At 38.7% G+C, this 14,105-nt stretch overlaps 1 protein-coding gene across 1 annotated transcript; it reads right to left on the reverse strand.

Moving 5' to 3' along the window:
• Nucleotides 1-5,895: 5,895 nt before the first annotated feature.
• On the reverse strand, nucleotides 5,896-13,417 carry LOC134684937 (serine-rich adhesin for platelets-like). Its single transcript, XM_063544256.1, has 6 exons — nucleotides 13,390-13,417; nucleotides 12,065-12,133; nucleotides 10,265-12,019; nucleotides 9,553-10,200; nucleotides 8,766-9,488; nucleotides 5,896-8,669 (listed from the first exon to the last, which is right to left on the reverse strand). Exons 1-6 carry the CDS (start codon nucleotides 13,415-13,417, stop codon nucleotides 5,896-5,898), a joined length of 5,997 nt encoding a protein of 1,998 aa, XP_063400326.1.
• Between the last annotated feature and the right edge of the window lie 688 nt (nucleotides 13,418-14,105).

Genomic DNA, 14,105 nt, shown 5'->3' on the forward strand with positions numbered 1-14,105 from the left:
AGAAGTGCTGTAGGCCTCAGTGAATATCGTATATTCTATCAACTCTAGAGAATTGATGTATGCCTCAGTGAATATCGTATGTTCTATCAACCCTAGAGAAGTGCTGTAGGCCTCAGTGAATATCGTATATTCTATCAACCCTAGATATGTTCTATCAACCCTAGAGAAGTGCTGTAGGCCTCAGTGAAAATCGTATATTCTATCAACCCTAGATATGTTCTATCAACCCTAGAGAAGTGATGTAGGCCTCAGTGAATATCGTATATTCTATCAACCCTAGATATGTTCTATCAACCCTAGAGAAGTGATGTAGGCTTCAGTGAATATTGTATATTCTATCAACCCTAGAGAAGTGCTGTAGGCCACAGTGAATATCGTATATGCTATCAACCCTAGAGAAGTGCTGTAGGCTTCAGTGAATTTCGTATGCTCTATCAACCCTAGAGAATTGCTGTAGGCCTCAGTTGATATCGTAGGTTCTATCAACCCTAGAGAAGTGTAATCGAAAAGTAATCGATGATTACATCCAAATTTTTTCTGTAATCGATTAAATTACGATTACATGTAATCGAAAATGTCTTTGATTACAGATTACTGTCGATTACTTGAAAATATGTAATCAATTACAATTGATTACGATTACAGATTACGATTACCCCATCCCTGCTATCAACCCTAGATAATTGCTGTAGGCCTCAGTGAATATCGTATATTCTATCAACCCTAGATAAGTGCTGTAGGCCTCAGTGAATATCGTATATTCTATCAACCCTAGATATGTTCTATCAACCCTAGAGAAGTGCTGTAGGCCTCAGTTGATATCGTTTGTTCTATCAACCCTAGAGAAGTGTTGTAGGCCTCAGTGAATATCGTATGTTCTATCATCCCTAGAGAAGTGTTGTAGGCCACAGTGAATATCGTATGTTTTATCAACCCTAGAGAAGTGCTGTAGGCTTCAGTGAATTTCGTATGCTCTATCAACCCTAGAGAATTGCTGTAGGCCTCAGTTGATATCGTAGGTTCTATCAACCCTAGAGAAGTGCTGTAAGCCACAGTGAATATCGTATATTCTATCAACCCTAGAGAAGTGCTGTAGGCCTCAGTGAATATCGTATATTCCACCAACCCTAGAGAAGTGCTGTAGGCCACAGTGAATATCGTATATTCTATCAACCCTAGAGAAGTGTTGTAGGCCTCAGTGAATATTGTATGTTCTATCAACCCTAGAGAATTGCTGTAGGCCTTAGCTAGTGAATATCGTATATTATATCAACCCTAGATAATTGCTGTAGGCCTCAGTGAATATCGTATGTTCTATCAACCCTAGATAATTGCTGTAGGCCTCAGTTAATATCGTATGTTCTATCAACCCTAGAGAAGTGCTGTAGGCCTCAGTGAATATCGTATGCTCTATCAACCCTAGATAATTGCTGTAGGCCTCAGTTGATATCGTTTGTTCTATCAACCCTAGAGAAGTGTTGTAGGCCTCAGTGAATATCGTATGTTCTATCAACCCTAGAGAAGTGCTGTAGGCCACAGTGAATATCGTATATTTTATCAACCCTAGAGAAGTGATGTAGGCCTCAGTGAATATCGTTTATTCTATCAACCCTATATATGCTCTATCAACCCTAGGGAAGTGCTGTAGGCCTCAGTGGATATCGTATATTCTATCAACCCTAGATAAGTGCTGTAGGCCTCAGTGAATATCGTATATTCTATCAACCCTAGATATGTTCTATCAACCCTAGAGAAGTGCTGTAGGCCTCAGTGAATATCGTATGTTCTTTCAACCCTAGAGAAGTGCTGTAGGCCTCAGTGAATATCGTATATTCTATCAACCCTAGAGAAGTGATGTAGGCCTCAGTGAATATCGTATGTTCTATCAACCCTAGAGAAGGGCTGTAGGCCTCAGTGAATATCGTATATTCTATCAACCCTAGATATGTTCTATCAACCCTAGAGAAGTGCTGTAGGCCTCAGTGAATATCGTATATTCTATCAACCCTATATATGTTCTATCAACCCTAGAGAAGTGATGTAGGCCTCAGTGAATATCGTATATTCTATCAACCCTAGAAATGTGCTATCAACCCTAGAGAAGTGATGTAGGCCTCAATGAATATCGTATATTCTATCAACCCTAGAGAAGTGCTGTAGGCCTCAGTGAATATCGTATACTCTATCAACCCTAGAGAAGTGATGTAGACCTCAGTGAATATCCCATGTTCAATCAATCATAAAAAAGTGCTGTAGGCCTCAGTGAATATCGTATAGTCTATCAACCCTAGATTTGTTCTATCAACCCTAGAGAAGTGCTGTAGGCCTCAGTGAATATCGTATATTCTATCATTCCTAGATATGTTCTATCAACCCTAGAGAAGTGCTGTAGGCCTCAGTGAATATCGTATATTCTATCAACCCTAGAGAAGTGCTGTAGGCCTCAGTGAATATCGTATATTCTATCAACCCTAGAGAAGTACTGTAGGCCTCAGTGAATATCGTATATTCTATCAACCCTAGATATATTCTATCAACCCTAGAGAAGTGCTGTAGGCCTCAGTAAATATCGTATGTTCTATCAACCCTAGAGAAGTGATGTAGACCTCAGTGACTATCGCATGTTCTATCAATCCTAAAAAGTGCTGTAGGCCTCAGTGAATATCGTATATTCTATCAACCCTAGATATGTTCTATCAACCCAAGAGAAGTGCTGTAGGCCTCAGTGAATATCGTATATACTATCAACCCTAGATATTTTCTATCAACCCTAGAGAAGTGCTGTAGGCCTCAGTTAATATAGTATGTTCTATCAACCCTAGAGAAGTGCTGTAGGCCTCAGTGAATATCGTATATTCTATCAACCCTAGATATTTTCTATCAACCTTAGAGAAGTGCCGTAGGCCTCAGTGAATATTGAATGTTCTATCAACCCTAGAGAAGTGATGTAGGCCTCAGTGAATATCGTATATTATATCAACCCTAGAGAATTGTAGTAGGCCTCAGTGAATATCGTATGTTCTATCAACCCTAGAGAAGTGCTGTAGGCCTCAGTGAATATCGTATATACTATCAACCCTAGAGAAGTGCTGTAGGCCTCAGTGAATATCGTATATTCTATCAACCCTAGATGTATGCTATCAACCCTAGAGAAGTGATGTAGACCTCAGTGAATATCGCATGTTCTATCAATTCTAAAAAAGTGCTGTGGGCCTCAGTGAATATCGTATATTCTATCAACCCTAGATATGTTCTATAAACCCTAGAGAAGTGCTGTAGGCCTCAGTGAATATCGCATATTCTATCAACCCTAGAGAAGTGATGTAGGCCACAGTGAATATCGTATATTCTATCAACCCTAGAGAAGTGATGTAGGCCTCAGTGAATATCGTATATTATATCAACCCTAGATAAGTGCTGTAGGCCTCAGTGAATGTCGTATATGTGGATTTGATAAATCACTTTCGCCATTTACTCAAAGTCTGCTTTGATCTTTTTTTGGGATAATTTTTCATATCAGGTTACTCGTTTGAAAAACAATCTTAATCTGTAAGTATCAACCTCATCAAAATAGATATAGGAAGATATGGTATGAGTTCCAATGAGACAACTCTCCATTCAAATAACATTTTATAAAAGTAAACCATTATAGGTCAAGGTACGGCCTTCAGCACGGAGCCATGGATCACACCGAACAGCAAGCTATAAAGGGCCCCAAAAATAAGAATGTAAAACCATTCAAACGGGAAAACCAACGGTCTAATCTATATAAAAACGAGAAACGAGAAACATTTCTGTTCTATGTCATAGAATCGTGTATTTAATATGAAGCATCTTGACCAAAATATGTCTGTTTTATGCCAGAGAATCGTATCTTGACAGATACCATTTCTGCTCTATGCCATACAATTGTATCTTAACAGAAGAAATTTCTGTTTTATTTAATAAAAACAAACATTTACTGTCAGAAAAAAAATTATGTTCTATGTCATAGAATCGTGTCTGTAATATGAAACACCTGGATGAAAAATAAGTATATTCTATGCCGTAGAATTGTATCTTGACAGAAACTTTCTGCTCTACGCCATATAATCATATCTTGAAAAAAATACATTTCTATGTCATAGAATCGTGTTTTAATAGAAAACATCTTGACATAAAACATTTCTGTTCTATGCCGTACAAACGTATCTTGACAGAAGACATTTTTGTTCTATGCCGTACAAACGTATCTTGACAGAAGACATTTTTGTTCTATGCCGTACAAACGTGTCTTGACAGAAGACATTTTTGTTCTATGCCGTACAAACGTGTCTTGACAGAAGACATTTTTGTTCTATGCCGTACAAAGGTGTCTTGACAGAAGACATTTTTGTTCTATGCCGTACAAAGGTGTCTTGACAGAAGAAATTTTGTGTTATGGCAGAGAATCATGTCTTGACAGAAAACATTTCTGTTCTATGCCATAGAATCGTGTCTTGTCATAAAACATTTATATGTCATAGAATCATGTCCTTAATATGAATCATCTTGACAGAAAATACTTCTGTTCTTTGCCGTAGAATCGTATCTTGATAGAAAATATTTCTGCTCTACGCCATACAATTGCATCTTGACAGTAAACATTTCTATGTCATATAATCGTATCTTGAATATAAAAAAATATTGACAGAAAATATTTTTTATTCTTTGCCGTAGAATCGTACCTTGACAAAACACATTTCTGCTCTAGGCCATACAATAGTATCTTTACAGAAACAAATCTACGTCAACCAGTGATTTAGAAAATCACTCATTTAAGAAATACCCCTGACTGTGTTAATATGAAGCATCTTGACAGAAAAAAAATATGTTCTTTGCATAAAAATCGTATCTTGAGAGAAAACCTTTTTGTTCTATGCGATAGAATCGTACCTTGTCAGAAAACATTTCTGTTTTATGCCATTTAATCGTGTTTTGTCATAAAACATTTCTGATCTATGCCATAGAATCGTGTCTTTTCAGAAAACATGTTTGATGATGTCCGTAGAGTGGAAAAGATTCAAATTCAATAAGAGATACGTCTTTTATATCAATTTACGATGAATTTTGAAATATGTTAGGTACGAGTTCAACAGCATCTGTTGAAACAAAGTATAAAATAGGGATAGTTGGTATGATAGCCAATGAAACAACTATCTTACAGTGACAAAAATAAGCAAATGCAAGCAAATATAGGTCAATGTATGGCCTTCTACAATAGCAGAATTGGTAACATATAGCCATCTATAAAAGGCCCCAACATAAAAAAAAATCAAACAATAGAACAAAGATTTATGACAAAACAATAAACGAAACACAAATATGACAGACATCAACCGAGGACAACCCCTGAGTTACAGGATTCTGACTTGGGACAGTCCCATTTAGCAAGTGGCTGGATTAAACATGTTTATGATCGTTATAATTGTTAAACCTTCTTTATTTTTGTACAATGGTGTAACAGCATTGGATAAATACTAAAAATAAGTTTATCAATATATTTTTAGATTTTACATTATCAGAAGTAGCTGTCAGTAGATCTTTAACTCAAAGTAGAGATAGTTTGACAAAGCACAAAGGGAAAGGTCAGTCGTCATCTAACGATGTAGTTGTTGCTGATGGACAGTCGTGATCTAAAGATGTTGTTGTTTCTGACGGACAGTCGTCATCTAAAGATGAAGTTGTTCCTGACGGACAGTCGTGATCTAAAGATGTTGTTGTTCCTGATGGACAGTCGTCATCTAAAGATGTAGTTGTTCCTGACGGACAGTCGTGATCTAAAGATGTTGTTGTTCCTGATGGACAGTCGTCATCTAAAGATGTAGTTGTTCCTGACGGACAGTCGTCATCTAAAGATGTAGTTGTTCCTGATGGTCAGTCGTCATCTAAAGATGTAGTTGTTCCTGATGGACAGTCGTGATCTAAAGATGTTGTTGTTCCTGACGGACAGTCGTCATCTAAAGATGAAGTTGTTCCTGACGGACAGTCGTGATCTAAAGATGTTGTTGTTCCTGATGGACAGTCGTCATCTAAAGATGTAGTTGTTCCTGACGGACAGTCGTGATCTAAAGATGTTGTTGTTCCTGATGGACAGTCGTCATCTAAAGATGTAGTTGTTCCTGACGGACAGTCGTCATCTAAAGATGAAGTTGTTCCTGATGGACAGTCGTGATCTAAAGATGTTGTTGTTCCTGACGGACAGTCTTGATCTAAAGATGTAGTTGTTCCTGATGGACAGTCGTGATATAAAGATGTTGTTGTTCCTGACGGACAGTCGTCATCTAAAGATGAAGTTGTTCCTGATGGACAGTCGTGATCTAAAGATGTTGTTGTTCCTGACGGACAGTCGTCATCTAAAGATGAAGTTGTTCCTGATGGACAGTCGTCATCTAAAGATGTTGTTGTTCCTGATGGACAGTCGTCATCTAAAGATGTAGTTGTTCCTGACGGACAGTCGTGATCTAAAGATGTTGTTGTTCCTGACGGACAGTCGTGATCTAAAGATGTTGTTGTTCCTGATGGACAGTCGTCATCTAAAGATGTAGTTGTTCCTGATGGACAGTCGTCATCTAAAGATGAAGTTGTTCCTGACGGACAGTCGTGATCTAAAGATGTTGTTGTTCCTGATGGACAGTCGTCATCTAAAGATGTAGTTGTTCCTGACGGACAGTCGTGATCTAAAGATGTTGTTGTTCCTGATGGACAGTCGTCATCTAAAGATGTAGTTGTTCCTGATGGACAGTCGTGATCTAAAGATGTTGTTGTTCCTGATGGACAGTCGTGATCTAAAGATGTAGTTGTTCCTGACTGACAATCGTGATCTAAAGATGTTGTTGTTCCTGATGGACAGTCGTCATCTAAAGATGTTGTTGTTCCTGATGGACAGTCGTCATCTAAAGATGTTGTTGTTCCTGATGGACAGTCGTCATCTAAAGATGTAGTTGTTCCTGACGGACAGTCGTGATCTAAAGATGTTGTTGTTCCTGATGGACAGTCGTCATCTAAAGATGTAGTTGTTCCTGACGGACAGTCGTCATCTAAAGATGAAGTTGTTCCTGATGGACAGTCGTGATCTAAAGATGTTGTTGTTCCTGACGGACAGTCGTGATCTAAAGATGTACTTGTTCCTGATGGACAGTCGTGATATAAAGATGTTGTTGTTCCTGACGGACAGTCGTCATCTAAAGATGAAGTTGTTCCTGATGGACAGTCGTGATCTAAAGATGTTGTTGTTCTTGACGGACAGTCGTCATCTAAAGATGAAGTTGTTCCTGATGGACAGTCGTCATCTAAAGATGTTGTTGTTCCTGATGGACAGTCGTCATCTAAAGATGTAGTTGTTCCTGACGGACAGTCGTGATCTAAAGATGTTGTTGTTCCTGACGGACAGTCGTGATCTAAAGATGTTGTTGTTCCTGATGGACAGTAGTCATCTGAAGATGTAGTTGTTCCAGACGGACAGTCGTCATCTAAAGATGAAGTTGTTCCTGATGGACAGTCGTGATCTAAAGATGTAGTTGTTCCTGACGGACAGTCGTGATCTAAAGATGTTGTTGTTCCTGATGGACAGTCGTCATCTAAAGATGTAGTTGTTCCTGACGGACAGTCGTGATCTAAAGATGAAGTTGTTCCTGATGGACAGTCGTGATCTAAAGATGTAGTTGTTCCTGACGGACAGTCGTGATATAAAGATGTTGTTGTTCCTGAAGGACAGTCGTCATCTAAAGATGTAGTTGTTCCTGATGGACAGTCGTCATCTAAAGATGTTGTTGTTCCTGATGGACAGTCGTCATCTAAAGATGTAGTTGTTCCTGATGGACAGTCGTCATCTAAAGATGAAGTTGTTCCTGACGGACAGTCGTGATCTAAAGATGTTGTTGTTCCTGATGGACAGTCGTCATCTAAAGATGTAGTTGTTCCTGATGGACAGTCGTGATCTAAAGATGTTGTTGTTCCTGACGGACAGTCGTGATCTAAAGATGTAGTTGTTCCTGACGGACAGTCGTGATCTAAAGATGTTGTTGTTCCTGATGGACAGTCGTCATCTAAAGATGTTGTTGTTCCTGATGGACAGTCGTCATCTAAAGATGTAGTTGTTCCTGACGGACAGTCGTCATCTAAAGATGTAGTTGTTCCTGATGGACAGTCGTGATCTAAAGATGTTGTTGTTCCTGACGGACAGTCGTGATCTAAAGATGTTGTTGTTCCTGACGGACAGTCGTGATCTAAAGATGTTGTTGTTCCTGATGGACAGTCGTCATCTAAAGATGTAGTGGTTCCTGACGGACAGTCGTCATCTAAAGATGAAGTTGTTCCTGATGGACAGTCGTGATCTAATGATGTAGATGGACAGTCGTGATCTAAAGATGTAGTTGTTCCTGACGGACAGTCGTGATCTAAAGATGTTGTTGTTCCTGATGGACAGTCGTCATCTAAAGATGTAGTTGTTCCTGACGGACAGTCGTCATCTAAAGATGTTGTTGTTCCTGATGGACAGTCGTCATCTAAAGATGTAGTTGTTCCTGACGGACAGTCGTGATCTAAAGATGTAGTTGTTCCTGATTGACAGTCGTCATCTAAAGATGTTGTTGTTCCTGATGGACGGTCGTCATCTAAAGATGTTGTTGTTCCTGATGGACAGTCGTCATCTAAAGATGTTGTTGTTCCTGACGGACAGTAGTGATATAAAGATGTAGTTGTTCCTGACGGACAGTAGTGATATAAAGATGTAGTTGTTTATGGACAGTCGTGATCTACAGATGTTGTTGTTCCTGACGGACAGTCGTCATCTAAAGATGAAGTTGTTCCTGATGGACAGTCGTCATCTAAAGATGTTGTTGTTCCTGATGGACAGTCGTCATCTAAAGATGTAGTTGTTCCTGACGGACAGTCGTGATCTAAAGATGTTGTTCCTGATGGACAGTCGTGATCTAAAGATGTTGTTGTTCCTGATGGATAGTCGTCATCTAAAGATGTTGTTGTTCCTGATGGACAGTCGTCATCTAAAGATGAAGTTGTTCCTGACGGACAGTCGTGATCTAAAGATGTTATTGTTCCTGATGGACAGTCGTGATCTAAAGATGTAGTTGTTCCTGACGGACAGTCGTGATCTAAAGATGTTGTTGTTCCTGATGGACAGTCGTCATCTAAAGATGTTGTTCCTGATGGACAGTCGTCATCTAAAGATGTTGTTGTTCCTGATGGACAGTCGTCATCTAAAGATGTAGTTGTTCCTGACGGACAGTCGTCATCTAAAGATGTTGTTGTTCCTGATGGACAGTCGTCATCTAAAGATGTTGTTGTTCCTGATGGACAGTCGTCATCTAAAGATGAAGTTGTTCCTGACGGACAGTCGTCATCTAAAGATGCAGTTGTTCCTGACGGACAGTCGTCATCTAAAGCTGAAGTTGTATCTGATGGACAGTCGTCATCTAAAGATGTTGTTGTTCCTGATGGACAGTCGTCATCTAAAGATGGTAGTTGTTCCTGATGGACAGTCGTCATCTAAAGATGTTGTTGTTCCTGATGGACAGTCGTCATCTAAAGATGAAGTTGTTCCTGACGGACAGTCGTCATCTAAAGATGCAGTTGTTCCTGACGGACAGTCGTCATCTAAAGCTGAAGTTGTATCTGATGGACAGTCGTCATCTAAAGATGTTGTTGTTCCTGATGGACAGTCGTCATCTAAAGATGTTGTTGTTCCTGATGGACAGTCGTCATCTAAAGATGTAGTTGTTCCTGACGGACAGTCGTCATCTAAAGATGTAGTTGTTCCTGATGGACAGTCGTGATCTAAAGATGTTGTGGTTCCTGACGGACAGTCGTCATCTAAAGATGAAGTTGTTCCTGATGGACAGTCGTCATCTAAATATGTTGTTGTTCCTGATGGACAGTTGTCATCTAAAGATGTAGTTGTTCCTGACGGACAGTCGTGATCTAAAGATGTTGTTGTTCCTGACGGACAGTCGTGATCTAAAGATGTTGTTGTTCCTGATGGACAGTCGTCATCTAAAGATGTAGTTGTTCCTGACGGACAGTCGTCATCTAAAGATGAAGTTGTTCCTGATGGACAGTCGTGATCTAAAGATGTAGATGGACAGTCGTGATCTAAAGATGTAGTTGTTCCTGACGGACAGTCGTCATCTAAAGATGTTGTTGTTCCTGATGGACAGTCGTCATCTAAAGATGTAGTTGTTCCTGACGGATAGTCGTGATCCAAATGATGTAGTTGTTCCTGATTGACAGTCGTCATCTAAAGATGTTGTTGTTCCTGATGGACGGTCGTCATCTAAAGATGTTGTTGTTCCTGATGGACAGTCGTCATCTAAAGATGTTGTTGTTCCTGATGGACAGTCGTCATCTAAAGATGTAGTTGTTCCTGACGGACAGTAGTGATATAAAGATGTAGTTGTTCTTGATGGACAGTCGTGATCTAAAGATGTTGTTGTTCCTGACGGACAGTCGTCATCTAAAGATGAAGTTGTTCCTGATGGACAGTCGTCATCTAAAGATGTTGTTGTTCCTGATGGACAGTCGTCATCTAAAGATGTAGTTGTTCCTGACGGACAGTCGTGATCTAAAGATGTTGTTCCTGATGGACAGTCGTGATCTAAAGATGTTGTTGTTCCTGATGGACAGTCGTCATCTAAAGATGTTGTTGTTCCTGATGGACAGTCGTCATCTAAAGATGAAGTTGTTCCTGACGGACAGTCGTGATCTAAAGATGTTGTTGTTCCTGATGGACAGTCGTGATCTAAAGATGTAGTTGTTCCTGACGGACAGTCGTGATCTAAAGATGTTGTTGTTCCTGATGGACAGTCGTCATCTGAAGATGTTGTTCCTGATGGACAGTCGTCATCTAAAGATGTTGTTGTTCCTGATGGACAGTCGTCATCTAAAGATGTAGTTGTTCCTGACGGACAGTCGTCATCTAAAGATGTTGTTGTTCCTGATGGACAGTCGTCATCTAAAGATGTTGTTGTTCCTGATGGACAGTCGTCATCTAAAGATGAAGTTGTTCCTGACGGACAGTCGTCATCTAAAGATGCAGTTGTTCCTGACGGACAATCGTCATCTAAAGCTGAAGTTGTATCTGATGGACATTCGTCATCTAAAGATGTTGTTGTTCCTGATGGACAGTCGTCATCTAAAGATGTAGTTGTTCCTGATGGACAGTCGTCATCTAAAGATGTTGTTGTTCCTGATGGACAGTCGTCATCTAAAGATGTTGTTGTTCCTGATGGACAGTCGTCATCTAAAGATGTAGTTGTTCCTGATGGACAGTCGTGATCTAAAGATGAAGTTGTTCCTGACGGACAGTCGTCATCTAAAGATGAAGTTGTTCCTGACGGACATGTACAGTCGTCATCTAAAGATGCAGTTGTTCCTGACGGACAGTCGTCATCTACAGATGAAGTTGTTCCTGATGGACAGTCGTCATCTAAAGATGCAGTTGTTCCTGACGGACAGTCGTCATCTACAGATGAAGTTGTTCCTGATGGACAGTCGTCATCTAAAGATGTTGTTGTTCCTGACGGACAGTCGTGATCTAAAGATGTTGTTGTTCCTGATGGACAGTCGTCATCTAAAGATGTAGTTGTTCCTGATTGACAGTCGTCATCTAAAGATGTTGTTGTTCCTGATGGACAGTCGTCATCTAAAGATGTTGTTGTTCCTGACGGACAGTCGTGATCTAAAGATGTTGTTGTTCCTGATGGACAGTCGTCATCTAAAGATGATGTTGTTCCTGATGGACAGTCGTCATCTAAAGATGAAGTTGTTCCTGACGGACAGTCGTCATCTAAAGATGCAGTTGTTCCTGACGGACAGTCGTCATCTAAAGATGAAGTTGTTCCTGATGGACAGTCGTCATCTAAAGATGTAGTTGTTCCTGACTGACAGTCGTCATCTAAAGATGAAGTTGTTCCTGACGGACAGTCGTCATCTAAAGATGAAGTTGTTCCTGACGGACAGTCGTCATCTAAAGATGAAGTTGTTCCTGATGGACAAACTCAATGCCTGTTAACATCGGAAAGTCTTTTACCAGTGTCTGATAATGCTACACCGGATATATTGAATGAAGCTGTGGTTCCAACAACAGAATTATCTGTACCTGCGAAAGAAACACAAGATTGTACTTATCCAAGTAAGCCTTTAAGAATAAAGATTCATTCAATTGCGATTTGCACCCATTTTACAGTATTCGAATTCTGGATTGAAATGTAGACTAGAACAGTTAAAATAGCGTATATATTAAATACAAATACGAAAGAAAGTCACACTTAATACATTTGATCGAAGAATTTTCATACAAAATGGAGAAGTTCAGATAACTGTAATGTCAATCAATATTCATTCCGAGTTATCTTTGGATTTCTTATACATGTTATAACAGACAAACCAGAAGAACTTCAGTGAAATGGGCTGTAATCTTGCTCGCTTATCCTAATTACAGGAGCCCAGTTCATAACGTCCAGCTGGACTTGCAATAACAGATATTGACACTTGCACCAGAACATAGATTTGAATGTGTCTGAGGAATGCATAAAAGATCAGACATATTATGTTATTCAACAGGCTGCATAAACAATTATGTTTTTCATACCTTTGCTCTCAGATCACATTTTAGTCAAATGAGTTTGCTTTTTTACGAATTTATATAACCATGCAAACTGTTACTGCTATTCCTTTATTTAATTCGTTATCATATGGTTGATACTGAATTCAAATCTTGAGTATGTGATATATTTATCTATAAAAAAAAATACATGTTCATTGTTTCATTAGGATATGTGTTATCAAAAGTTATAGCAATTGCAGAACAATATATTAATACACATGTTTCCCTTTATATGACTTGAATCTCTAGTACACAATATTCCACTACAAAGACGTTATTTAAATGAAGACCGCACAATTCGACAAGGCTAATATATATTTTTGGACAGATGTAATCTGTTAAACAAATACTATTTATGTGCGGGCTGCTGATGTAAATGACTTGAAGTCTAAAGTTCCGCTAATGCATGACTGAAACATTTTCTAAGAGTAAAACTCCTGATTATTTAATCTATTTAAAAGTGCAATGCCCTCAAACTTCATGCCGTACTGTTTCTTTTTACCATCATTACAAACAGTACATTTTGGAATTTTAAAATTAAAGGAAAAGAGCAACTGGAAATAAACCCCAGTATAAGAATAAGTACTTGTCCGGCTCATATCAAACTAAACTTTTCAAAGCTAGGATAGAAAACGTCCCTGATTAGTCTTTTGTAGACGAAACGTGCGTCTGGTGCAAATATGAAATTTCAATCCTGGTATCTATGATGATTTTATTTATATCTAGATGCACTGCAATATTTGTTTTACCAAAGCTAAATGCAAACAAGGCAAGCATTTTGTCGAAGATTCTTTCGAAGACATCCTCTTGTACGATACGAGAGAGTACTTGACAAATAGATTTCAACACTTTTTTACTATTTTTGTCGAGCCTTCGACTTTAGTCGAAAAAGCGAGACTAAGCGAACCTACTTTCCGTCGTCGGCGTCGTCGGCGGCGGCGTCCACAAATATTCACTCTGTGGTTAAAGTTTTTGAAAATTTAATAACTTTCTTAAACTATACTGGATTTCTACCAAACTTAGACAGAAGCTTGTTTATGATCATATTAAGATAGTATCCAGAAGTACATTTTTCAAAAATAAAATTCCATTTTTTCTATTTTTTACTTATAAATGTACTTTAATGTTTTTCTGCGGTGAAACATTACATTCACACTGTGGTTAAAGTTTTTTAAATTTGAATATCTTTCTTAAACTATACTGGATTTCTACCAAACTTGGACAGAAGCTTGTTTATGATCATAAGATAGTATCCAGAAGTAAAGTTTGCAAAAATAAAATTCCTTTTTTTCTGTTTTTTGCTTATAAATGAACTTAGTTTTTGGAAACATTACATTCACTCTGTAATTAAAGTTTTTAAAATTTTAATAACTTTCTTTAACTATCATGAGTTTGTACCGAACTTAGACAGAAGCTTGTTTATGATCATAAGATACTATCCAGAAGTAAATTTTGTAAAAAAATA

Source organism: Mytilus trossulus, chromosome 9 (assembly GCF_036588685.1).
Source record: "Mytilus trossulus isolate FHL-02 chromosome 9, PNRI_Mtr1.1.1.hap1, whole genome shotgun sequence".
Taxonomy (NCBI): Eukaryota; Metazoa; Mollusca; class Bivalvia; order Mytilida; family Mytilidae; genus Mytilus; species Mytilus trossulus.

What these genes read in the sequence shown, in the direction of transcription:
- LOC134684937 (XM_063544256.1), bottom strand. Translation starts at nt 13,417, where the DNA reads ATGCTTGCCTTGTTTGCATTTAGCTTTG. An exon ending in CTTGTTTGCATTTAGCTTTG is followed by an intron (nt 12,134 to 13,389) that starts GTAAAACAAATA and finishes TTTCTTTCGCAG; the next exon opens with GTACAGATAATTCTGTTGTT. An exon ending in TGTAGCATTATCAGACACTG is followed by an intron (nt 12,020 to 12,064) that starts GTAAAAGACTTT and finishes TTTGTCCATCAG; the next exon opens with GAACAACTTCATCTTTAGAT.